Here is a 24,724-nt window from a genome sequence, read left to right as displayed (position 1 = left end):
TAATCGTCAGTATCGAGCTGCGCGGGTCCCCATAGGTCCTCGCCACGCTTGGGTTCTTCGGTCGACAGATGGGCTTAAGCCAGAGATAAAGGCGCTATTCTGAGCATGATGCCAAGACCCGAGCAGTTAACGCCAAGCAGCAGAATGAGGCGAAGATACATACCCTCACGGGGCATCCTTGTTCGAGAAGAAGATGCGGAGAGAGAGAGGGAAGGAGCCCCAGACAGTACCCGAGGATGTCCGTTAGTATTGGATGTTGGCCAGAACGCAGACATAAACCATGTGGGCCAGATGTGCCGATGCTGCGGATCCCGTTTACCTCCACAGTTCGGCAGCGAGAAGACCTAAGATAATACAGGCCAGATCAGGGGAAATGAGATGTGTGTCCATCCGGGGATGGGGCATTCAACATGGATATTGCAAGGTTGGCCGTTGACGTTGAATGTTTGAACATCCCGAAGGTTGAAACGTTGAAGTCAAGAACATCCGCGCGGAGAACACCGAGCGGAGTTGACTGCTGCTGTCGACTCAACCAAACACCGACGTCACAAACACAACTCCGATTTTCCGACTCACGAGACGAGACTCAACAAGGCACAGGCTTGCATATTACGGAGAGGTAAGTCTAGGATAAATCGTCTGCGGGATTCCCAGTCGAATTCTTAATGTTGAATTGGGCATTCCTGGAGACGACAAAACTTGCGAACAAGCTATGCATTGACTGTGTATGTTGGCCAAACCGGCCCTGAACTATGCATCAACCCTCGAGACTGCGGTCCGGACCTCCCTATTCCAACGGTCAGCTCTCTTTCACTTACGACAGAACACTTGTAGCACTATAAGTCCTCGAGTTGGCGCAAGCATTTTGGCCCAGCTTTTTGTGGAAACGCTGATCATTTGGTACAAGGGTAACCCTCTAGATTCCTTGACATGGCTATGGCATTGCAATTAGCGGGTTACTCGTTCCAGTCCCTCAAAGCGGTCAAAAAGAAGAGGATTTATGGCAGGTGTTTTTCCTCCTCACGATACCTCAAGCGTGAGATAACAGTAGCCCGTTCAGGTGCGCATTATCCTAGGCATGCTGAAGCCCACCTCTATCGAACCTTCTTACCTGGTTTAACTTTCAAGGTGAACATGATCCTTTCCGGCAATGTGCTGCCGGAGCATTAGAGACCGATCAATGCTCGTTTTGCGTGAGGAACCTTATCTTCGCTGGCTCGGTGCCGAAGATCCACCCCTCTGTGACTTCCGAGTCAAGCTACATTGAAACGGGGCTCGCATGATCACTGGCTTAAACTTCAAGCAGGATCTCTCTCAGCTCGTCGCATCTCTTTACACATGATGTGGAGACGTGAGTATCAAGTAACCGAAGAACCCGTTGGTGAGTACTAAACCTAACAGGCAAATCGCTATTTTCAGAGTGCACGAAACTTATGCGGCCGGAAATAAAGCGAAGTATCCGCCATGCATCTCTGCCAAAAAGTTTCCGGTGTCGGCTCGGAATCCTCAGGTCAGAGGTATAAAGCGCTCGACAACTCTCCTCTCAGGCCCAGCGTTTCTTCTCCCTATTGACCACAGATGACATTTTCGACGCTTTTAACTTCTCTTCTATTCATTTTGCGGGTATATTCTGCACCTGCTGGGACTGGTATCTCCTCTGCATACGATAGTACCCCAACTGTTCCCTATGCGAGCAACGACCCCAACTACCCTCTTTGGCATTCTGGTACAAATCCCTCCTCAAAGGAGATAACGGGGATCGTGGTCAACGACGGACCTGAAGCTGTTCGCGGGTCATTGGGTTCAAGCGTAGTTGGACCCCAAAACGTCGTCCTAGATCTGCAGAACCCGGATGCACTTGCGCCACCTACCACCGACAACGGCGACATGTGAGCTAATTTTCTTTGTCACACTGCGGCGTTCTGACGACGAATTTCCAGTCCCTTCTTCAAGTGGCCTTTCTCGCTGAGCCATAATCGGCTGCAAACTGGTGGATGGGCACGTCAGCAGAACAGTAAGCTCCATCGATCCCTAAGAATGCATGCTTTTCCTGACGTAATCTGGCAGTTCAGCAGATGCCAGTAGCAACCGACTTGGCTGGAGTTGATATGCGTCTGGAACCAGGAGCCATCCGGTGAGCCAGGTGGATGCACATTTGATCAAATTCTGACCGACACGAGCAGCGAGATGCACTGGCACAAAGACGCCGAATGGGCGTACGTTCTGAAAGTAGCCCGATCGCCTATAAGAATCGAATGATCTCCTGACATCACATCCAGGGAAATCTTCGCGTTAGCGTCGTCACTCCAAAAGGCGAATCCTACGTTGGCGATGTGGTACGCCTCATCACTGCACCGTAGCTCGGTCCACCCAAATCAAGGTGCTCACATCGGAATCAAACAGGGCGAAGGGGATTTATGGTACTTCCCTCGTGGATTTCCTCACAGGTGAGCTATTTTGGCCACTGCATGTGAGCGCCCGATTGACTGACGTCTTCGTTTCAGCATCCAGGCCACCAACTCCACCCACGGAGCCGAGTTCTTGCTCGTATTCGACAGCGGCTCCTTCTCCGAAGACGACACGTTCTTACTCACGGACTGGCTCGCACACGTCCCGAAGGAGGTCATCGCGAAGAACTTCCAGGTTGATATATCAGCCTTCGACCACATTCCTTCGCATGAGCTGTACATCTTCCCATGTGGGTTCACGGCATCGCACCATCGCTGACCGCGCGCTGACCTAAGCTCAGCTTCTCCCCCACCTGAGTCGCTTTCAGAAGACGAGGTTGTTCCGAATAACACGCCGGCCCCGTTCACTTTCCCGCTTTCTCAGGTCAATGCCACGAGGCACTCCGGCGGTAGTTTCAAGGTCGTGGATGCGCGAACCTTCAATGCGTCCACGACTATTGCTGCCGCTGAAGTCGAAGTCGAAGTAGGTGGTATGAGGTACGGATACATTCGCTTGACGGCGCAAGTGACATTGACCGTTCGCAAATATAGAGAGCTGCACTGGCATCCAACCCAGCCTGAGTGGACGTACTTCATATCGGGCCAGTCCCGCGTCACGGCGTACGCTGCTTCAGCACAAGCCAACACATTCGACTTCAACGTACGGCAAGCAGCTATCTTAGTTCAACGCTGGTGCTGATCTTTATTTATACAGCCTGGAGATATTGCATACATACCTCCATCCTATGGTAAGCATATCATACGCACAAGATTGACAGCATTTCCTCATCCCGGAATCCGGCTAAGGTCACTACATCGAAAACACCGGCAACACCACCCTGAAGTTCTTGGAGATCTTCAAGTCCGGTACGTGCAATCCATGACGTTATTTATTCGACAGTCCTCAGTTGACCGTATCATCAGACCGTGTTCAAGACATCTCCCTCAACCAGTGGCTTGCGCTGACCCCACCGAACCTTGTCAAGGCGCATCTTGGACTCGACGACGACACCATCTCGCGTCTGTCGAAGATCAAACAGGAGGTCGTAGGACCCGCGTCCGGTGGCCAGGAGCCGATTGGGAGCAACTGATTTTGTGGGTGTTTGTTGTAGGTTTGAATAATTAGGCGCTTCATTTTGTAGGATAGTAGTCAAGTCTGCTATTCGCGAGCAATGTATACATAAGCTGTTAAGTGCCTCATTGTGACTTGTTCCTTGCCGGAGAAAATAGCAACAAGAGCATGATTCAGGATGACTGTAGCCACGGGCGGAGAATATTCCACAGTCTCACACCTTACACTGAAAGGGACAAGTTCTTTCTCCTTGATGTAGGGTCAGCGGCCGATAGCTGTGACAACCCGACGCCTGGACCACGCCCCTATCTTTACAGCATCACAATGATCCTCGGGACGCCACAATCTATGTTCTTTGCTTAGCTGTTTCCTGCGCTTTGACAGCTAACATACGCGACGCTTTGACAAAGTTATTTGCTACTTATAGGTCATAGGTCAGAACGGTGCATACTCTCCAACAGTTTCTCCCCGACAGTGTCTCCGCTTAGCGCACATATACCACTCGTATCCCCAGAACTTGCCATGCATCGTTGCGCTTATCCATTTCAAGCATCCTCTTCTCACCTCAGAAGCACCACAAGTCCTGATCCAGTATGGGATCAACCTAACACCAGGCAAGGACGGCATACCCCTTCGCTGAACCAGCCACAGTGGAGTAACGCTACAGGACATCCACCATCCGATCCCTGGTCGAAGCGATGGACACCTCACCATCTCGCTAATAACAGACAACCAGCCACAGAAATACGTAGCACACCCAAGAGCACACCTTCACTCGAGCATCGGCGTCCCGACGACCCGGAGCCAGAGGCCCACTTCTCCGCACACAGGGGGCGCTCCGTGGACCGCTACGGCGTCGTCCGATACCGCGATGGGTTTCTCCTTCCCACAAGCACTCGTTCGGCGTCTCTCGCTCAAGTCACCAAAAGCGCTGTTGACGAAACGGGGTACCCGTCTCCAAGCAGCAGTGCTCGTTTTCTCGCTGCTGCACCTAATATTAGGCCGGCTCCGAGTGGCCATAGCCCGCGCTATGAGCCGGTCCAGGAGTACTCGCATGAGCCCTGGTGGAAGCATGTTGGCAGCCAAGCTCATACTGCAGAACGTAGGATGAGGCCTGTGGCTGTACCCGAGCAATCTGAGCCGAGGGTTGTCCCTAGACAGTCTTCGAGACGGAGTCGTAGCTGTAGAAGGTAGCCAAAGGTTTATCGTTGCTTAGAACAATTACCTCGTTCGTCGCCTGCCTAGTAGTGGTGGCAGCTCATTGTGATGTATAAATGTTTGTTATTCCATAATCAAGAATGACATTGTAGCGTACGGCTAACTTGGTTTTCGCGCCGAGTCACAGCCTTGACATGGTTGGTGTCGTGGGTTGTGGCGTCCTCCCCCTTTCCCGCGAAGCTAGTCTCCTGTGGGCAGGCAGGCTCTGTAGTTCCAGAGGTAAAATCACGATCGTAGAGCCATAACATTTCTGTGACATGGGATAGACCCTTCGGGATCAATGCAACGAACCCACTAACGTAAACGGCGTCTAAAATTGTTGACACCTCCGTGCGCTCAGCTTGGTGGCAACTTCGAATAGGTCGGCGCAGCCTGTGTCACCGCTATATTCAACACCACAGCATCTTACAGTGTTGTCTCCAGTATTTGCTGGTACGACAATGTGCTTGACGCCACACTGGCTGGTTTGCCACATCAGGGAGTCAGAGACCATATAAACGGACGGAGCGGTCAACATGAGCTTCATACTCACTCGTAGCTTCTCATTTACAACTCCACGCTTCCCGCAAGATCGCCATCACAAGGACTAGGAAAATTTGACCATGCTTTTCCCATCGCTATCTCGCAAAGGCAGCAGCCCGTCTCAAGCTCAAGCTCATACTCAAACTCATACTCAGCCAACGCCTCCCATCGTCGTAATCCCCGCCCCGCATGGAGAACAGACGGGACGCAAGCACAAGTCCAGGTACACGGGAAGCGACACCCCCAGCAGCGCCGGCCACGCATCCTCGGTGCACGCTGCGTCCTCCCAGCGAGCACACGAGGCATCTCTCAGAGCGAGCACGAACTCAAGGGGGACTCGCCCGGCATCAGCCGTACCGTCGCACGTCGCCAGCTCGCACACCAGCTCCCGGCGCAGCGCCAGCGCCCACAAGCCAGCAAGCGTTGGCGGCGGCGGCATCTCTGCACAAACGTATCATGCTTCGCCGTCGTACGCTGGATCCTACACGTACAGCGCTCAAGCGCCGCCGGTGCGCTCTCCAACACAGGCTCAGAATCGGAACCACCCATTCCGCCCTCTCCGCGCGGGATCCGTGTCTGGGCAGAGCTACACAAGCCAGCCACAACCCGCCGCGCCCGCCCGCCAGCCTCCGTATGCGTATCACCACGACGACAGAACAGCGCGCTGGGTAGGCTCTCAGCAGCTGAGCGCTGCAACTTCGCACCACACTGCGCCGTCGGAGCTCGGCTCTGCCCATGGTACTCAGAAAACGTGGGCGGAACATTATCCACAGCGCGCGCAGGGCGCGGAGGAGTGGGTTGAGACGAAGCGCAGGATGACGGTGCGCGAGCGGCGTGATGGGCCGGATGGGCCTGTGTATACTTCGATGACGAGGACGTATGAGCGCGCGGAGCCGCGTGTTGTTCCGATTGTGGCTCGTCGAAAATAGGGGAGCGGGGAGTTTGGCCAGTAGTGGATAGTGATGGACTATAGGCATGGAGCGGATAGTTGTTAGTCATCGAAGGACAAGGACGGGGGAATGGTGATGGTGCATTGGACTGAGCATTGGGTCGTTATTAGCTCTATGTTATGGGATAGCAATACCACAAATGAAGACATGTTCATATGTGACGAGAACGTATGACGGCTGCAACGATACGTATCGTCTAGAACGGCAACTTGGCCGCCTTCGCCGACGCCCGAGGCGGCTCGAGCGGGCGTGGCCGTCTGTTCTGGTAGAACTGCACAAAACAACCAGTCGGTCAGCCAAAAAGGTTTTCTTTTCGCCATAAACGAAAAGCCAAAGCAGCGCACCTTCTTGTACGCCTCGACGCGCCTTGCCATCTTGGCCATCGCCTCCGCGCGCTTCTTCTTCCGCGCGTCCGCGACGCGCTCCCACTTGTGCCCCTTGAACATGCGCTTGCGGCCCGCATACAGCCTATACCCGATATCCGCGCCCGCGACCGCGCGCTCCTTGACGTCGCCCGTCCACGCCACGGGCACCGTCCAGTTCGGGCCTTTCTCCTTCTTCTTCTTCACTTCCTCTACCGTCTCCCCTGTCGGCGCAATAGATGCTTGAGCGGCAGCCTGCGCCCGCGTCCACTCCGCAACCGACAGCTTCGGCCCAGGCGGAAGCAGCCCCACCGTCCCGCTCGCGCGCGCGCGCTTGACGAGGTCCGCCTGCTGGCGCAGCGAGACCTTGGGCGGCGCCCATCTGCCCGTGTTGGGGTTCAGGCGCGGGATGAACGGGTTCGGCACCGCGCGCGGGGCGGCGCCGGGCTGGGAGAGCGCGTGCTGTGCCGCGGGTCTGAGGAGGCGTGCGGCGCTGAGGGATTTGAGGCGGAAGGATTTGACGGCTTGGATGGCGGGGGTGGGCATTGTGGGGCCTTTGTTTGGTGGGGAGGGTGGGGTGGAGGATGCTCGAGCTCGGGGCTGCGAGGTGCAAACTTGACAGTGACTGCGAAGCGGAGGTTGGCCAGAGAATATTGCGCGGAGGAAGTAGTGTCACGTGTGGCTCGCGGCGCCAAGCCGGCCCGGATACCCCCCTTTTACACAGAACACCTTAAAGCAACCTTAAAGGTCGATCTGAGGTGACCTCAGAATCGAATCGAACCTTACAAGACGTCGTTGGTTGCATGGAATATCGAACGATATTCGACCGGTGCCTTGTTGGTTTCTCCATTTGCCTCCGTATCAGCTGTACATGATGTCGTTCGATTCGAGTCCGTAACTGAATTTGTGCGATAGAATTCCACAAGTATTCCGGGCTCAACATTTCGAGCCACTCTTGAAGAAAACCTGTGGCGGTCAGGGAGTAGTAGGTTCTGTCGAATCTTGCACAAGAATCCCGCGCACCTGCATGGCCCTTCAAGCAAGCAAAATTGAATTGATTCAAGGTCGCGCGCCACCCGACGGCACGCATAAGCCAGCCAATCCCAGCGCACGACCCAAAGTTCCCGCGGACGCATATATCCGGCCGCGCCGAGAAAGGAAATGTCAGGTCATGGTCGGGATTTTTAGCAAATGAGCTGATTCTGAATTCTTTGTTGCTTTTTTATAAAGCGGGTTTTCCTTTGACCTTCTCCTCTTCCTCCCACTGTCCCTCTTTCGCCCCTCTCTTGTGAGTCTGTGTTTCTGGTCCTTTGTAGGCAGCCAGCGCTGATATATCTCGTCTTTAGACCTTTCCCCTCGTTTTCTGAAGATGTCGAACGGAACTGTCACCGCACCGAACCACTACGCCGACGGTCGTCAGGAGAGTCGCGTCGAGAACTACACCAAGTTCTGGCAAAAGGACGTCAGCAAGGAGTCCGAGGCCGACAACCAGGCCCGTCTCGACTCCTACACGGACGTCATCAACGGTACGCCCCCCTCCCCTCCCCCACACGTCGCCTCTACTCACGCACGCCCTCTCTACTGTGTACAGGCTACTACGACGGCGCGACAGAGCTGTACGAGTACGGCTGGGCAGACTCGTTCCACTTCTCGCGGTTCTTCAAGGGCGAGGCCTTCGCGGCCTCGCTCGCGCGGCACGAGCACTACCTCGCCTCGCAGATGGTGCTGCGCCCCGGCATGCGCGTGCTCGACGTCGGGTGCGGTGTCGGCGGCCCCGCGCGCGCGATTGCGCGCTTCTCGGACGCGCATGTCACAGGCTTGAACAACAATGACTTTCAGCTGCAGCGCGCGCGCAAGTACACGAAGCAGGCGGGGCTTGCGCACCAGGTCGACTTTGTGAAGGGGGACTTTATGAAGCTGAGCGAGCAGTTTGGGCCGAACTCGTTTGATGCTGGTGGGTGTTTTGTTGGTTTTGTTTTATGCGAATGAATGAAGTATCTGATATGGGTGCCTAGTTTATGCGATCGAGGCTACCGTCCACGCGCCCTCGTTCGAGGGTGTCTATGGTGAGATCATGAAGGTTCTCAAGCCCGGAGGAGTCGTACGTTCGCTCTCCCAACCTTATCGCTCATCAACTCACAGCTCTTTTACAGTTCGGCGTCTACGAATGGGTGATGACCGACGAATGGGACCCGTCCATCCCGTCGCACAAGGCGCTCGCTCACGGGATCGAGCTGGGCAACGGGATCCCCGAGATGCGGCCGATCAGCAACGCGCGCGAGGCGCTGAAGAAGGTCGGGTTCACGATCGAGCACGAGGAGGACCTGGCGGACCGGCCGGACGAGGTGCGGTGGTACTACCCGCTGGAGGGCGACATCTGGAAGGCGCAGACGGCGTGGGACTACTTTACGGTGTGGCGGATGAGCTGGTCGGGGAAGCTGGTGTCGCACACGGCGATCCGGGTGATGGAGATGGTGGGGATGGTGCCCAAGGGGACGTATGAGGTGGGCGAGTCGCTCAAGGTTGCGGCGGATGCGCTTGTGCGCGGTGGGCAGACGAAGTTGTTCACGCCGATGTACCTGTGTGTGTGCCGCAAGCCTGCCAACTAGGAGAGAGGAGAGTATTATACCCTATTGCTAGTAATATCTTAGACACTGAATATACATGGGATTATGAGGTCACGGACATCGGAAGAAGCCGAGATCTGAGGGTGAACCCGACAGTTTTCCGATCCCCAGATCACAGCAGTCGAAATCTCTGCACTCAACCCGATACCCGACCGCAGACATGTCGGGGGGCGATCCGCGCTCCTCCGCCGCTGTATCCTCCGCTGGGGGATCGAAACCCAGGTTGCCCAAGGCGTACACGGACGACCAGCTCAACTTCCTCCGCGGCCACGTACAGGGCTTCGAGTCCCGCACACGCGGCGCCGTCCGTGGCGATGCGAAGAAGTTCGCCCTCGAGCGCGCGGACGAGTTTCTGATGACGTTTGGGATGCCTGATGATTTGCGCGGGACGGAGGAGGCGGAGCCGAGGTTTAGGGAGCAGATATATAATTGGTATAAGAATACGGTGGGGAGGGCGAGGCGCAAGATGGAGGGGAGGACCAGGGGGAAGGGCGCGGGGACGGGGACGGGGACGAAGGGCGTTGGGGGGATGGATAAGAGTGCGTCTTGTTTTGCGTTTTGGGCTTTGAGGGTGTGGGCTGCGGCTGAATGGGCGTATAGTGAGCGGGAGTCCGGCGGCGACGCACAGTGGGTTGACGTGGAGCCCGAACTTGTCGAGCGCCGTGTCGTACCATGACCAGACGCAGCAGCACGACTCGCCTGCGTCGCAGGCTGGTCCGTCTGCTGGCCAGCAGCAGCAGCAGCAGCATGGTGGGCAGCAGCAGCACGGACAGCATCAGCAGCACGGGCATACGCAGCAACAGCAGCATCAACACGGCCAGCAGCAGCAGCAACAGCAGCAACAGCAATCGCAGTACCACTACCCGTTCCAAACGCACTCCGCGCTCAGCGTCCCCTCGCCCGGCCCGTCCGCGCTCTCGCTCGGCGTCGGCTCGATGGGCAGCCCCACACCGCCCCTGCGCGACGCGTTCCTCGCGTCGTCCTCTATCGACGCCGGGACGCTCTCCCAGCTCATCCAGCAATACGCGCTATCCCACCCGTCCGCCGCGCCCGCGACACCGCTCGCGCCCGTCGTGCAGGCGCTGTTCGACGCTGCCACCGCCATTCTCGCTGGCGCCGGGGGCGGGTCCCACCATAGCAGCCATGGTCACGGGCACGGACACGCTCATTCCCAGCGACATGGCGGCGGCGCGTCGGGCGGCACGACGTCGTCGTCGAACCTGCACGCGCTGCTCCGGCGGTACGCCGACGCGTGCGCGTTTTTCCCGCCGAACGTCGCGCACGCGGGCGTACACGGCCCCGCGGCCGGCGCACGTGCGCTCTCGATGGCGCTGCGCACCGCGAGCGTGTGGCGCCCGCCCGGCTTCCCTACGCACAACGCCACCTCGACTTCGTCGCGAGGTTCGCACGGTGTCGGCGTTGGCGTTGGCAATGTCGGCGGCGGGGGCGGGGCGGGGGCATGGACAGCATCGACATCGACATGTCGGACGAGATGGAGCGGATAGCGGCGGACCGGCAGCGCAGGAAGGATTATATCGTGTGGGCGCAGGTGCACGGTGCTGCGCTCGAAGTTGGGATCGTCGTCGTTCCCGCGCCGCAGGGGATCGGCTCGGGGACGGGGAATAGTAACGCGGGTTCGGGTGGTGGGTACGGGGGGTCGACGCCTGGGGGGACGGGAGCGGCGGGCGGGGGGATGGTGGGCGGGTACGATGCGGGCGGGATGCATGGGGGGATGCATGGGGGGATGGGTGTGGGCGTGGGCGTGGGCGTGGGTGTGGGCGGGGCGATGGGGAGCAGCAGTCTTGGGGGCGCGATGAACGGGAGCATCGGGGGTGCGCTGGGTGTCGTCGGCGGCGGCAGCGGCACGGCGGGATCGGCTTCCAGCGTCGGGGTGGGTGGTGTGGGGACGGGCGTGAGCGAGCAAGTGTCGAGTTTCTCGGAGATGATGGCGCGCGATGCGGTGTGGGAGGCAGACGAGGTGGAGTGGGTGGCGGGGATGTGTGTGTTGAGGGCGCTGATACGCGTGGGCGGGGCGGCGCGCAAGGACGAGTATGAGCGACTGGTGAGGACGTATGAGGGGCGGTGGAAGGAGATTAGGGACGAGGCGAGGCAGGCGCTTGTTACGGTGCGTTCTCTCTTTTGTGTCCTTGGGATTTTGGAGGCTAATGGTTGTTCAGGAGGTTTTGTTGTCGGCAAAGGAAGATCTGGCGAGGATGGACGACGGGCAGCGTATCTCGTAACTGCTGTCGGTTCTGTTCTGCCTCCCCCGTTCAGATTTTCCGCCCATCTTTGAGTTTATTTTTATGCAAAAGTTTCTACTCCTGTCTGCTGGTTTCTTCGTGATTTGGATGTTCTCCATGATGTTGTAATGTATCGTGTCCATAGTGTACTTTTCCTGTATTGTTGCTTTCAATGCCTCTGGAGAAGGGGTATAAAGCAAGTTTGCTCAATGTTTATAATTCTGCTCATATGTCCATCTGCTCATCGCTAGAGTCTTATGTGGATCAGACAAACTACTAACTCAGTGCTTGATGACAGACGTGATCACCTAAGTCGCATTGAACTTTTAAAAATCGCAAAGACGAGGTCACAGAACCTCGGGGCGTCAGCGCATCAGCGCGTGACACCCGGCGATTCAGCGAAGGCGGTCCAGGAAAGGCAAGGTAGCCCCTGAGGTTGTTTGGTGGGTGTTTGGCGCCGTGGATCCCGGGGTTGGGGATCTATCGGACCGGTTGGCCGTTGGAGCTGTTGAAGTGAAACTCTGGACGCAACACCAGCTTGGACTGATCATGTGTGTTCATTTTGCGTTGTTCATCTGTATATGCGTCCAGTGCGATTGGGCCGTTCGACTCCAGTCTCTAGCTTTGCTCCAGCCTTCTGTGGTCTGTGCTCCAGGTTCCACTGCAATGAGTCACATCAATTCAGAACGGAGGTTTTCATTGATCACTAGTGACTTCGGCCGAGGACTGTGCGGGTACCCCGACCAGTGTGCGCGAGCCTAGCTGCTTTCATCTCCCTCTGTTGTCTGTCCTTGCACGTCCCCATCCACTGTCAAACTCCTCATCTGTAACTTTACCTCGTTGACTGGACAACACGGCCAAGGAACGACATGCCAGGCAACGAAAGCGCAGCGAGCATCGAGGAAGCTCGCGTGGAGATCGACGAGCGCACCGCGCTTCTTCCGAACCGTTGTGATGATCCGGACCGCGACGGTAGTGGTGGTGGTAGTGGTAGTGGTCGCTTGAAGACGCAGAACCCAGAGGCCGCCGAGGAGGAGAATGCGCTCGTCCGGAAGCTGGATGGGCGCATTGTGCCGCTGGCGTGTCTGTTGTACCTGTGCGCCTGTGCGTAATTCCTTCGTATGTGCGCGTCGCCCGATGTGCGTGAAGCTGATTTGCCCTTTGTTCGCCTTGTTTTCATTGTCTTTCGTGTCCTAATACGGGCGTGAAATTCTCCTGTCGACTCTCGATCTCTGGGGAACGGGCAACGCCAGACCTCGACCGCTCGAACCTCGGCAACGCGCGTTTGCAGGGGCTCCCCGAAGACGTGCTCGGGGGCGACCCGACCGGCGAGCTATTCGACTGGGTGTACGCTTCCTTCTTCATCACCTACGTGCGTGCCCTGTTCCCCTTACACTGCCCCTGTCGAAGAGAAGAATCGATGTGAAGGGAGTCCTGGACCGATGACAAACTGACATGATACGTGTACAGATCGCACTGCAGGTGCCGTGCACGGTGTTCTCGAAGTACTACGACCCGCGCCTGTGGATCTCGCTCTCAGCTATCTTGTGGGGGACGTGTTCGACACTGATGGTGCGCCTATCCCCGCACCTTTCTTCCGTTTGCTGCGCATTGAAATTTGACAATGCCGGTGCGCGTACAGTCCACAGCCCAGAGCTTTTCCGGCCTTCTCGTCGCCCGCCTCGCTCTGGGCGTCTTCGAAGCGGCGTTTGGGCCCGCTGTCGTTCTCTACGTCTGTGCGTTCTCGTTTCGTTTGGCACCAGCTTTCTTTGCCTGTTCTTATTCCTTCATCTATCTCCATCACCATCTGACAAATCGCGCATACATGTATATTTGTGTGTGTATAGCATTCTGGTACACCAAAGCCGAATACGCAACGCGCGTCGCGTACTGGTTTGGTTTCGCCGCCGTCGCCGGCGCGTTCAGCGGGCTCATCGCGTACGGGATCGAGCACCTTCCCAATGCGCCCGTGTCGAATTGGCGGATTTTGTTTTTCATCGAGGTGTGTTTTCCTCTCCCCCCCCTTCTTTCTTTCTTTCCTTCCTTCCTTCGTTCTGTCCTTCCTTCGAATCTTTCGAACAATTCCACTCCCTTTCGCATACCCCGTTACTAAAACTACAGCTCACATCACTCGCTGCGACGGTCCGATATATATCATGTAACAGGGCATCCCGACGGTCGTCCTTGGCTTCGCGTGCTTCTGGCTTCTGCCGGGGCGGCCGGACGAGCCTGCGGGGCGGTTTCTGACGCACGGCGAGCGCAAGCTGGCGATGGAGAGGATGGACCGCGGGACGAGTGGGGATCGCGGCAAGACCGTCAACCGCAGTACGTCAAGTTTTTTGTTTTTTGTTCTTTTTTGCACTTTTCGTTCAGACCGTGCTGCGGCTCGCTGCTAACTCATGCACACTCGACTCGCATTTCGCAGAACACGTCGTGGCCGCGTTCACCGACTGGCGCGTGTACACCGCGGGCGTCATCTACTTTGGGCTGAACGCGGCGCTCGCGAGCACGTCGGCGTTTTTGCCGACGATTATCGAGACCATGGGTCATCGTGCGTTCTTTCTCCCTGCCTTTTCGTCGAGCTTGGTCCTGTGCTGACGGGGTTTTGACCAGAGGAAGCTCAGGCGCAGCTGATGACCGTTCCGCCGTACGCCTGTGCTGGTGCAGTGCTCATCCTCGGCTCTGCCGCCTCGGATCGGTGGCAGACGCGCGGGGCGCTCGTGACGGGGGCGTGTGTGCTTGGTGGGGTTGGGTACATGTGAGCGCATACAGTCGTTATCCTTGAAAGTGGGCATATTCTGACCTGGCGAATGTCCTCGTCCGCGCATTCACACCGTTGCATTTATGTTCATAATGTCAACCCGGTTGCATGCACCTGCAGATTACTCCTGAACTCGCTAAACAACACCGTGCGCTACCTCGCGACGTTCTGCATCACGAGCGGGACGTACACGAGCATCGGGCTCGTCATCGCGTGGTGTACGCTGGTTTTCTCTGTCTTATATCTCCTATCAGTCAGAGCTGACATCGCCGCCAGTCACGCACAACCTCGGCTCCGAATCTAAACGCGCTGCTGGAGTGCCACTCTTCGGAGCTATCGGCCAGTGTGGTGCGGTGCTCGGCTCGCATCTCTATCCTCTCACTGAAGGGCCTTACTATGTGTACGCGCTTTCCCTCTCCCGCACTTTCTTTCGCCGCGTTTTATGATATATTTGCTGATTGTTGGTAATTTAGCCGAGGGTTCACCACCACGGGTGCACTGCTCTTCGTTGCCGCCGCGTGCGCCTTCATCCTGAGCGTAAGTAGTATTGATGCTCTCGTTCTCGCACGATGCCAATGCTGATGCCACGCATCACTAGACCTCCTTCCGCACTGAAAACAAAAGACGCAACGAAATGTATGGAATCCCCGACCCAGATGCCCGTGTTGATACCTCCGAACTGGCTGACAAGGTGCGTCACGCCTTTCTCGCGTCTTCCCCAATATGTGCTTTGTTATTCATGGGGCACCACCACCCTTTCAGGCTCCTGAGTTCCGCTACATACCATGAACGGCCATGACGAGTTTCACGACGGCGACCACGAATGACAATAACGAATTCACGACGGCGATCACTGAGCGCGCTGCGCACCCTCTTTTTCTTTCTCCACTCTGGCTGTAGTCACTCGACACACTGGCCCCACAAAAATACCGCTCTGCTTGCACGGCGGTTATCCGCCGTGCGTTCATCGGCCGTCCCTCAAAAGGACTTGATACTCAAAATGGGCCTCTGGATCTTCTCCGGATGTGTTTCGTAGACACGTATACCGTACCTGCCCTGCATGTCAATACATAGCGCTCGCCATCAGTGTATACTTAGCGACGGTCCTCACAATGTCAGACGTGAACGGGAACGAGAAGGAGCGAAGTGCGCGCAGGAAGAGAAGAGAAGCATGGAGAGGTGCCCACATGCGCTGAAACCTTGTGCCCTGACACCAAGAGCGAGACTCGGCAAGAAGCAAGGAAGCAGGGACGCATCCAAAAACTCTCACTGCCTGCTCGAATGCTGCGGACGCGAGGCCGGCGGTCGAGCGATTGGCCCCCCAGCGGCTGATCCAGCTTCAAGGTTCATATAACATAACATGCATCATACATTTATATACACAGGCGCCGCGTATTGGGGCGCTGCACCAGGTGCCTGGGCTATCTTTGACTGTTGTCCTATGAAAACCAACGAAGAGCTCGCGGTGTAGCAAAAATAGCGCGCGGCAAGAATAGCGAGGGGTGCAAGTATAGGTCATGCGCGGCGATGCGCAGGTCATGCATTCATCTATGAAGTGTGCGAGGGGCCGTGGTGACGTCGTGGTCGCGAAGGTTCAATGGAAGGACGCGGAAGTTCGACGTTCGGGGAAGTGAGGCATGTGGTCACCCCAGGCGATGGTGAGATGGCGAGATACGGTTGCGAAGCATGTGTATATGTATGAACCTGAGAAGGACAGCCGGAGATGCAGAGATGGCGGAAGGTAATCTCCAGAAAAGGGTTTTAACAGCTTTGGGTGGTTGAGTCCGCGTAAGGCAAGATCCATGAACTGTATGTGTTGGAATTGGGAGTTGCAAATGGTAGCGATTAGAGAGAAAGGAAAGACAGACAAGATTGCGGGCGAAGTAGAAGTAAATTGCAGGGGAGTAACCCGGAACTCGACCGGGGACACAGCACGACGAAGCACATTACGAGAGCGTGGAATCGAAAAGCAAAACGCAAACGAAACACTGGTAACCCCACCTCAGGAAGCCACGAACAAGTCATCGCCTCATGCGCTTGACCGCGCCGCCCTCGTCCACGTCCAAGCCCCCCAGCGGCTGCCTCGGGGCACCACTACCAGTGAGAGCACCACCTATGGCGCCACTTGTACTGGACGAGGTGTGAGCAGCCTGACCTGCCTGCTGATAGCTCGATCGAGAAGATGCCGGGTTCACGAGTCCCATCCCGGGACCGGGCCCGCGCTGCCCGGAAGGAGGCGCGCTACACGCCACACCGAGGTCATTCGTCAGCTTTAGCTTGCTCTTGGCAGGGAGAGTGGCTGTTGGTGGACACCAGAGGGGGACTCACCGCATCGTGTCAGCGCTCCGCTTGAGGTTGCTCGGCGGCTGGTGATGTTGGCCCTGTGGCGGCGGCGGCGGCGGCATATTGTGTTGAGACGAGCGAGTGAAGTCAGCTGCAGTCTGGACGGCGCGGGTTAGCACCATCAAGTTCAGAATGATCGGTGACCTAGGTAGAGAGAACGGACCATGCCAGGCGGAAAGTTGAAGCTGCCGCCCATCGAGGACGTTGACGTCCGGCGACTCAGATTTTGGTTGGTCTGGCCACTTCCATTCCTGCTCGAGCTCAAGCTCGCGTTAGCATTACCGGCAGCGACGCCATTGGACCGCATTGGAGCGCCCGAACTGCGTCCATTGCCGTTTACTTCAGGTCGCTGCTGCCCAACTGTTGCCGGTGCCCGAGCAGGTATGTTAGTGCTGGTACTCATGTCCATACTCTCCATACTCTCGTCATCGGGTCGCAGCCCCTCCTCAAAGTCAATCGGTCGACCACCGTCGTCATCAGCCACGATTGGCTGTCCAAGGTCGTTTTCGCCTAGGTCAACCGTCGCATAAAACGCATCCTCATCGGAGTCAAGACCAAAAGACTCTTCGAGAACGGTCGGAATGTCGATGTCAGGATCATCCTCTGGTTCAGGTTCCGCTGGAGCCTGACGTTGGACAGGTGCCGGCGCAGGCGCAGGAGGAGCTCTAGATGTAGAGGCTTGCTGAGCTGGTGGAGCGTGGTTGCTTTGGACACCGTTACGCGTATGAGGCACATTTGTCTGCGGTGCGCGACCTATGGGAGGCGGTCGGATTTCGGGAGGTGGTGCACGCGAGGGACCGTTTGGCAGTCTGTTCGATGCATCTGCTTGGCGTACTAGGGGGCCAAATGGACGGGAGTGATGTATCGTGTCGGACTGAGGCTCGATCTTGACGGTGCTCGGATGAGATGCATTATCCTTTCCTGGTGCGGCATTAGCAGGAGGCAGGGGTGCAGCTGCCTGTGCGGATTGAGGGACAGAAGGTTTGGTCTCTTCGAACTCAGGCCGCCGGTACAAGTCCGACTTGTCAAACTTCACCTACATACAAGAGTTCGTGGAGGTACAACGGTCCATATTAGAAGATACGCACTGCTGGAACCTTCATCTTCACGACTTCCTGGGTGTATGATTTATCGTAAAGGCAGTTCCCTAACAAGTTGCCGAAGTTGCGCAACGTTCGCTTCAGCGCGTCCGTCACAGCTTCCTTCTTACACTAAAGAGAACAGAAGTCTGCATATAATGATTAACAGAGAATGTAGGTGCTCACCTTATCCAGAGCCCCTCCCTTCGTCTTCGAATTCTCCAGCAGCCCGCAACCCACGTCCTCATGGAACACCCCATCTCGCAGCGTCACCCTGACGATGGCCGTTACACCAACGTTATACCGACGGCTCTCCTCGTTGTAGTCGATGAAGTCAGTAGTAATGCTCACGACGTTCGAGCTCCAGCCGTTGAAGCCGAACACCTCATTTGTGAGGTTGATGATCTTCCACCCCTCGGCGTACGTGAGCTTTGGGCCTCCCGACGGACCCGGACGCTGAGAGATGAACTCGGGTCCAAGTTTCTTGTTCAGCTTCGCTTGCAGGGTTGCAATCTTGACCGCGGTGTCTTCAGATATGTCCATCGAAAAGGAGTAGGACGGAGGTGCTGTTCCGCCTCCGAACGATGGCGTGTGGCCGTGCATGGAGGGATTAAAGGACATGGGGCCACTGATGGAGATGTCTGAGGGTTGCTGAGAGAATGGAGCTGGTTTCCTCGCCGCCTCCCAAGAATTAAGCAGGTGGCCGCTGAAAGCGCCAGCCATCAAGAAAAGGACGATGCAGGAGTTTAGGGGTACATGCAAAAACAGGAAAGAGTCGTGGAAATGTATGCGCGCGGGGCGGAGTTTTAAACATCATGTGATCGTGTTGTGTCGTGAACGCGATGTCACTTGTTGTCCGTCTGAAATCGGTCTGACTCTTGTCTTACTCGTTCAAAACGCTGAATTGCTCGTTGACCTGTGATTAATCCGCGAACAAACATCATAGGCTGTGTATGCTCAAGAAATATCTCAACGACTACGATAGGAAATAAGATCAGTGCACATGCTGCCCCGTTCAGCTGACTGCTCACATCAATGATCAGGTAGGGCATCCGGCGATGCACTGCATCTTATCCAGCACAACATTTGATTGTGGCTCTCCTAGAGCTGCGAGGAAAGACAGATCCAAGTCGCCATCTTTACTGTTGCTTTCGGCATCTCTTTCGGATGAATTGGATTACAGTCCAATACCGTTCTTGCCATATGGTCTCCTGTGGCTGCTCGCAAACAAACGCCGTGTTTTCTATACTAACCTCCTGATGTGCGCCACCGCTTGATCCTCTTGAGAGGTGGTTTGGCATACTATGGCAGAATATTAGCAATGACCGGGGTCCTTTGACGTGTACTGAACGAGCACGGGCAGATCGGTAAGTGCTTCCGACAAAGTCAGACGTTGCTAAAATATCAACTCAGAATATGTATGCGACTGTATATATCTGTGTCCAAAGAAGCGCTATAAAAATCGTTTTATTTAAACACCAATGCTGACAAGACGGTTGGCCGTCCTTTCTCGAAGGTTTCGATCTCAACGCACAGGACGAGCAAGGGCATGCTTATAATACTGCAGCGGCGAAGTCAAAAATGGGGCAAACCAAAATAATACACACCGAATCTCACCAGTCAGCTGAAATCTCGGCAGAGACAAGCATCTTTGTCGGGTTGCATGCTTAACCGCTGCCGCAGAGGCGTTCGAAGTCGGAAGCTAAAATTAGATTCCGTCGGTGCATCAAGCGTTCTGTTTAGAACGTCGAAGTGGGTCAAGAGGTACGATCACCCCTTCGTTTTGGTAACGTTCTGCAGAACACTTCGCTGAAATCTCCCAAAGCAGAGCTTCCCGGTGATCGTTGGTTCTCGGAGAAACATGTCACCGCCATGCGAAGACCTTTCATTTAGATCTGCCAGGGAACCGGCGGAACCTTGCGGGACCTATCGCCCACACAACGTAATGGCTTATGGTGCATGAGCGCCACGAACGCCTCTTGCTTTACTCGGACTGCGCCGCCGGTCACGACGATGCAGCCACCGTATGTGCCGCCTATTTACATTGCCGAGGGTGATCCGCTGTATACACTGCCATTATCGCATCTCGTCTGGTGACCTCCAAGCGTTCAAACAGCTGCTGGCGCTCTCCCTGACATATGTGGCAAACAACTTTTGAGATCGTCACGGAACCTAGCGTATCTCGTATCCATTAGGGATAGCTCCGGAGGTTTCACCGAATATCAGCGTGGCGGACGAACTCGTCAATAGAACATAGACAGACATAAAATGTCATTCGTCGGTGCTATCTGGATGATTCCGTTCATTGCATGCGGACCTAACGCCTTATTTCTACAAAGTTCCGTCAAACCTGACATATCCAGTTCGTATTGAATCCCAATCAGAATGTCAGCGCTTGTGGTACTCCGTGCCACCGCTTGGCGCTCGCAAGCGGGCAATGGACGTCATTTTCGACCATCAAGTTGCCGGTGCCATCCATCGTGATACTCCACCAAATACTATCATATGACAATGAATAAAATAGGCAATATCACCAGCTGGAAAGTCATAGGTTAGGTTCCGCACGCTGTAAGGTTAGGCTGTAGTCGCTGGTTTCGCCCGCAGATGAAAGACGTGACCCGGAAAGGTCTGTGCCACTGCGTTGCATTGCAACTTTCCAAGCAGCTGGTATAGCGACCACTGCGTTGTCTTATCCGGTGACGGAACTGCAAGGGTGAGATCAGGTGAAACACACCACAGATCAACAATGTGAATCCTATTCCATGTAAAAAGAGTAGCAATGTTTGGTAGAGGGCGTAATCAAGAGCCCAAACCAGGGTGTCATAAAACTCGTAAAATGACAAAGCGGGGTCGACAAATGCCGACGCGACGAAGGAGGCAATGAGTGATTAAAGAATGTGGAAGATGGCGTTCTCAATGAAAGACTATGCTAGGAGTGTGGAAAGCAGCGATAACGGTGCGATGGAGAAGAGGGAAGAGGGGGATGAGAACGAGGGGATGTAAAGCGAGGAGGCGAGTATCGACGAGGATTAAATTCAGGTCGTCTTCACTGAACAGCGGAAAAAAGATATGTTGTGATCCAGAAGACGCAGATATGAAACACGAAGAGAAGAATTAGGTACTATGAGTAAATGAGAGGCTGAGATCAGTAACATTACCGTATGTCATTATTGAAGACCACCAAAACACGAGAGGGGTATACATATGCGCTCATGGCGCACACGTCCTGCAGGCAATCACTTCACCCGGGCGCGCTTAAAAAGCCCGTCAAGCAAAAAACGCTATCACCATTGATCTACTTTCCAGCGTTCTGCGCCTGAATAATGAGGGCCTTCTCCTTGAGCACAGAGGGATAGCTGTTCATGAGGTGTGCAAGGGAGCGTAGATCCTCCTGATCCAACAGAGAAATTGTGAGCTTCGGCGCGCCCTTGATGCCAAAGGCCTTGATTGAGCGCCAGCTATTGAGGAAGTGATGTCAGCGTCGAGTCAGCGTGGGGTAAATATATCGACGTACAGTTTATCGCCAAGTTGCTGCTTCTGTGACTGAACGGGTTTATTCTGGAGCGAATCTATGAACTCGTCCGTCGCCTTCACCACCAGAGGATCCGCTTTGGGCAAATGGGGCAGCTTAGCGCTCGAGGAGTTAGCGAGGCGAATGATGTCAGCAGCGGGCATCCTGGCGAGTGACGCAATGGTGTGCTCCGACGTGCCAGCGACAGAACTGGGAGTCGCAGGCACAGGCGACGGAGCCGCTGACGGACCGCGAGAGGAGAGCGCAGGCGTGTGCGGCGAATCTGCAGCCGGAGCGATCTTCTTGGTCACAGGCGTGACGGGCGTCTCAGCAGGTGCAGATGCAGGAGTAGGCGGCGCTGGCACGTCGTCGCCATCGTCGCTCTCTAGTACAGCCTTAGCGTCCGCAAGCTTTGAACGTAGGATCTCGTTGTTGAACAAGCACAATGCACGCTCGCGCTTTGGCAAGCTCATCAGGAGCTCCGTGAGATCGGCTTGGCGTGACGACTCAAGTCTCGAGATAGCTGCAAGCATACGGTCCTTTTCCGAGGATGGAGGGACGGAACCAGACGGTGAGGATGTCCGCGGTGGCGTCGAAGCGGGAACGGAAACTGGCGTTGAGGGATGCTCAGGTGCGGAGGCAGTCGTCGCAAGCGCATTCGGATCGAGCAAGCGGGAGTCCTGAGACGTTGCTGGGGAAGTCGACTTCGCAGGTGATGGCGCTTCGAGCACGCCCTTGGTGCCATTCTTGGCTGTAGCAACCTGGTCTGCGAACTTGGCAGGATCTTGCAAGCCAGAAACGACATCCGAGAGGGACAGAGAGACAAGTGCCTCTACAACTGAGCTCACATCCGTGGGTGGAACAGAGTCCAGCGCCTTGACACGCCGGCTTAGCTCACCAGTGAGCACCTCCTTGCGCACAACGGGTGAAAGTGCCGCCAGGTCGTCATAGCGCATGGGAATGTCGAGCGTACCAGCGAGAGCAGCCTGAGATGCACCCGTGTCAGTACATCACACGACGACTGAATGTAAGCTACTCACGTTATAGTAACTGCCCGAGCCCCTTCGTCCCCGGTCACGGTCGCCGTGACCAATGATGGGCGACGCCAGAACAGAAGGTATCCGTCGAGGACTCGAGAAGCCGAGGTAACTGTCCCCGCCCTCACTGACAGTAGGACTGGTGGCACCGCTGGCACTCCTCGGGTGGCCGTTGTGACCAAAGCGCTGCGCAAGCTTCTCTTGCCGCAGTTGTTTAGGCTCGTGCAGGCGGACGACAAGCTGCTTTGAACCAATGACCGTGCCGTTCATAGCACTCAGGGCAGCGTTGGCTGATTGTGTTTAATGAGCACAGCGCGACTAGCGAAGTTGCATCGACGCACCTTGATCGGGAGTTTGATACGAGACGAATCCAAAACCACGGCTCTCTCCATTCTCATTGCGCATCACGCGAGCACTGACGATTTGTCCGAACTGTGGGCAAAGATCAGTCGAAGGCTATCAGCAAGCTCGATCAAACTGACCTGGCGGAAGTGAGTAAACAGCCCATTCGAGTCTATTTCAGGATCAAGATTCTACGTAGAATGGTCAACGACGTCTCCCTAGGGTTGGTACAGGATCGACGGACCTTGCAGAAAAGGTTACAGGGATCAATGAGCCCGCTATGGCTACTGGATCCAGGCCCTGACGGGGGTGCGAGTTGAACTTGCTGCCCGGGGCCATGCACGAAGACGGAGCTGCGGGGTGGGTAGTGACTAGCGCGAGACGGCGAATACTGAGTAACATTACGTTCAGATCACTAACATCCATGATAGGAATTGACTGTTACCTGATTCGGGCTTGGATAAGGGAAGACCGACCCAGAGGGCACAAACGTTGGCGCATGCGCGTTGAACTCTGGTGCATGCCCGCCCGCCGCACGACGCGACTGGTAAATCTGCACGGCGATGTTCTGACCTTCCACGTCGGCGCAGTGCATTGCTTCCTCTGCAATACGAGCATCCTCTTCTCTCCAGAATTCGACGATGCCGTTTACCGTCCCAAAGGTACTTTGGATGCGGGCTGATGAAAGGGCCCCAAAGGGGCGAAAGAGATCGTACAGTTGCGAGTCCGTGTACCCAAGAGGGAGCTGTTTGACGAAGCGAGGTTGCGCGGACGGCGGGGGAAGGGGCGTTGGTGGGTTCGTTGGAGGGTATGGGGAGAGTACCAAGAACACCGGGGGCTGTAGGCCTGGGATGGGGCGAGATTGGAGCGTGGCAAGTGCCTTTTCGGCTGCAGCAGGAACAGCGTCAGCGGGATCGGTGAGACCTGAAGCTATTGTAGCATGTCGATTGGGAACAACAAGCACCTTTTTCAAGGAATTTGAACTCTATAGTGCCCGCAAGCGGGTGGGTACTGCCATCACGGGGGATGTTTGGCCGGAAAGGTGCGCAAGCTTGGAAGGCTCCAGCGAGGTTTTCGTCGGTGACATAAGGTGGGAGATTGGATATGTACAGGAGAGGCCCATGAAGGTAGGGGTGAAGTTGTGGACCCTCGCTCTCTTGAGGGGTAGGGGAAGCGTAGCCGGAAGCCATCTCGATTAGCCAGTGAGCCTATGCTATAATGAAAGCAATCGGTCGTCATTTATGTCAAAGGTACTTCTTACATATCTTCTAAGTGGCATAAGAGAGTGCTTACCTTGCAATGACCTGGAGATCTGGTCGACGCGAGGATCGCGAGGATGCAGTGGACGCCTCGAGCCAAACGCCATGCATGGCTTTGGAAAAATCCAGGGCGTGGAAAAGGCTGATGTCAGCAGTTCCGAGTGGCCCAACGCCGTTGCCGACGTCGACGACGGACCTCAACACCTCAGTTGATAGCAAGAATCGCTGAGCACGTCGTCGCAGTCGTCGCATAAAAACTTTCAGGCGCATATATACCCTGGATGTCCGACTTGATCCCCTTTACGTTTCCCTAGGCGCCCTCCTACTAAAGCAGCGGAAACGCCTTTCTCTTGAGGCCATTGCGACTCAGCTTGGGACACGTCGATCATGACGGTGGTGATACGCAGGTACGTTCTCCTCGATCACGAAGCTGCCGGGGCTTCCCTGCTTCGGGTGTCACTGCCTGACGTCGTAGTGTAAGCACCGTTATGCTCTCGCACATGCTGATCTGATCCGTCCGTCTATGGCCTGAGAAGGATGTCCAGGAGCGACTGCATGTGCGCATACATCCACGCCCGGGGAGGAAGCTTACCTTACCCGCCTCTCTCCTAGACCGACATCCCTATGCTCTACATCGCAGACACCGAGGCTCCGGTTCTGATCACCGTCGTTCCCATCATCGCCCTTGGATCGACCGGCGTCGGCCACAGAGCATCAAATTTCCCTTTGTTCGGTAGCTTCATGTGAGGTTCTCGGGTTTCACTACGCCCTCGGTGTCACCTTTGCTCTCATGATCTCGACAAAACTTTTCGACAGTGCGAGAATCGGTCAGGCACTGGCGCCGGTGTACGCCCAAGCGAGGGCGTCCTGAAGTTGTCCAGGTTCGGGATGACCTGGCCAAGTCTGGAGTCGTACAAACCATAGCTAAGATAATCCTTTTCGTATGCCGAGCTC

General features: G+C 55.8%; 8 protein-coding genes across 8 annotated transcripts; 5 read left to right on the top strand and 3 right to left on the bottom strand.

Annotated features, from left to right (window-relative positions):
- Positions 1-1,578: 1,578 nt before the first annotated feature.
- Positions 1,579-3,538, top strand: CONPUDRAFT_128277 (Bicupin oxalate decarboxylase oxidase; the record flags this gene model as incomplete). Its single annotated transcript, XM_007773413.1, has 12 exons — positions 1,579-1,889; positions 1,941-2,014; positions 2,068-2,134; positions 2,184-2,229; positions 2,280-2,336; positions 2,404-2,447; positions 2,505-2,698; positions 2,750-2,945; positions 3,000-3,108; positions 3,163-3,196; positions 3,255-3,314; positions 3,372-3,538. 12 exons carry the CDS (start codon positions 1,579-1,581, stop codon positions 3,536-3,538), a joined length of 1,359 nt encoding a protein of 452 aa, XP_007771603.1.
- A 1,801-nt stretch (positions 3,539-5,339) lies between these two features.
- On the top strand, positions 5,340-6,188 carry CONPUDRAFT_156570 (uncharacterized protein; the record flags this gene model as incomplete). The annotated part of the gene is made up of 1 exon (XM_007773412.1): positions 5,340-6,188. The coding sequence occupies one exon, from the start codon at positions 5,340-5,342 to the stop codon at positions 6,186-6,188; it is 849 nt and encodes a 282-aa protein (XP_007771602.1).
- An 84-nt stretch (positions 6,189-6,272) lies between these two features.
- CONPUDRAFT_167576 (uncharacterized protein) lies at positions 6,273-7,186 on the bottom strand. Its single transcript, XM_007773411.1, has 2 exons — positions 6,554-7,186; positions 6,273-6,480 (listed from the first exon to the last, which is right to left on the bottom strand). Exons 1-2 carry the CDS (start codon positions 7,115-7,117, stop codon positions 6,406-6,408), a joined length of 639 nt encoding a protein of 212 aa, XP_007771601.1. The 5' UTR covers positions 7,118-7,186; the 3' UTR covers positions 6,273-6,405.
- A 651-nt stretch (positions 7,187-7,837) lies between these two features.
- Positions 7,838-9,261, top strand: CONPUDRAFT_138796 (delta-sterol C-methyltransferase). Its single transcript, XM_007773410.1, has 5 exons — positions 7,838-7,859; positions 7,918-8,097; positions 8,163-8,525; positions 8,587-8,672; positions 8,725-9,261. The coding sequence occupies exons 2-5, from the start codon at positions 7,941-7,943 to the stop codon at positions 9,178-9,180; spliced, it is 1,062 nt and encodes a 353-aa protein (XP_007771600.1). The 5' UTR covers positions 7,838-7,859; positions 7,918-7,940; the 3' UTR covers positions 9,181-9,261.
- Positions 9,262-9,358: 97 nt separating this feature from the next.
- On the top strand, positions 9,359-11,438 carry CONPUDRAFT_156567 (uncharacterized protein; the record flags this gene model as incomplete). Its single annotated transcript, XM_007773409.1, has 4 exons — positions 9,359-9,737; positions 9,799-10,631; positions 10,691-11,323; positions 11,376-11,438. The coding sequence occupies 4 exons, from the start codon at positions 9,359-9,361 to the stop codon at positions 11,436-11,438; spliced, it is 1,908 nt and encodes a 635-aa protein (XP_007771599.1).
- An 805-nt stretch (positions 11,439-12,243) lies between these two features.
- CONPUDRAFT_108551 (MFS general substrate transporter) lies at positions 12,244-15,269 on the top strand. Its single transcript, XM_007773408.1, has 13 exons — positions 12,244-12,542; positions 12,692-12,810; positions 12,909-13,010; positions 13,081-13,174; positions 13,286-13,440; positions 13,604-13,763; positions 13,864-13,989; positions 14,052-14,196; positions 14,320-14,417; positions 14,476-14,599; positions 14,673-14,736; positions 14,798-14,890; positions 14,962-15,269. Exons 1-13 carry the CDS (start codon positions 12,308-12,310, stop codon positions 14,986-14,988), a joined length of 1,542 nt encoding a protein of 513 aa, XP_007771598.1. The 5' UTR covers positions 12,244-12,307; the 3' UTR covers positions 14,989-15,269.
- Positions 15,270-17,615: 2,346 nt separating this feature from the next.
- On the bottom strand, positions 17,616-18,164 carry CONPUDRAFT_60304 (Rad52 22 double-strand break repair protein; the record flags this gene model as incomplete). The annotated part of the gene is made up of 2 exons (XM_007772905.1): positions 17,616-17,753; positions 17,808-18,164. 2 exons carry the CDS (start codon positions 18,162-18,164, stop codon positions 17,616-17,618), a joined length of 495 nt encoding a protein of 164 aa, XP_007771095.1.
- A 2,752-nt stretch (positions 18,165-20,916) lies between these two features.
- Positions 20,917-23,701, bottom strand: CONPUDRAFT_156564 (uncharacterized protein; the record flags this gene model as incomplete). The annotated part of the gene is made up of 8 exons (XM_007773407.1): positions 20,917-21,079; positions 21,136-22,118; positions 22,173-22,459; positions 22,511-22,601; positions 22,652-22,702; positions 22,756-22,902; positions 22,957-23,399; positions 23,476-23,701. 8 exons carry the CDS (start codon positions 23,699-23,701, stop codon positions 20,917-20,919), a joined length of 2,391 nt encoding a protein of 796 aa, XP_007771597.1.
- Between the last annotated feature and the right edge of the window lie 1,023 nt (positions 23,702-24,724).

The sequence above is a fragment of the Coniophora puteana genome (assembly GCF_000271625.1).
Source record: "Coniophora puteana RWD-64-598 SS2 unplaced genomic scaffold CONPUscaffold_10, whole genome shotgun sequence".
Lineage (NCBI taxonomy): Eukaryota > Fungi > Basidiomycota > Agaricomycetes > Boletales > Coniophoraceae > Coniophora > Coniophora puteana.
This window is presented reverse-complemented; position numbering and strand designations above follow the sequence as displayed.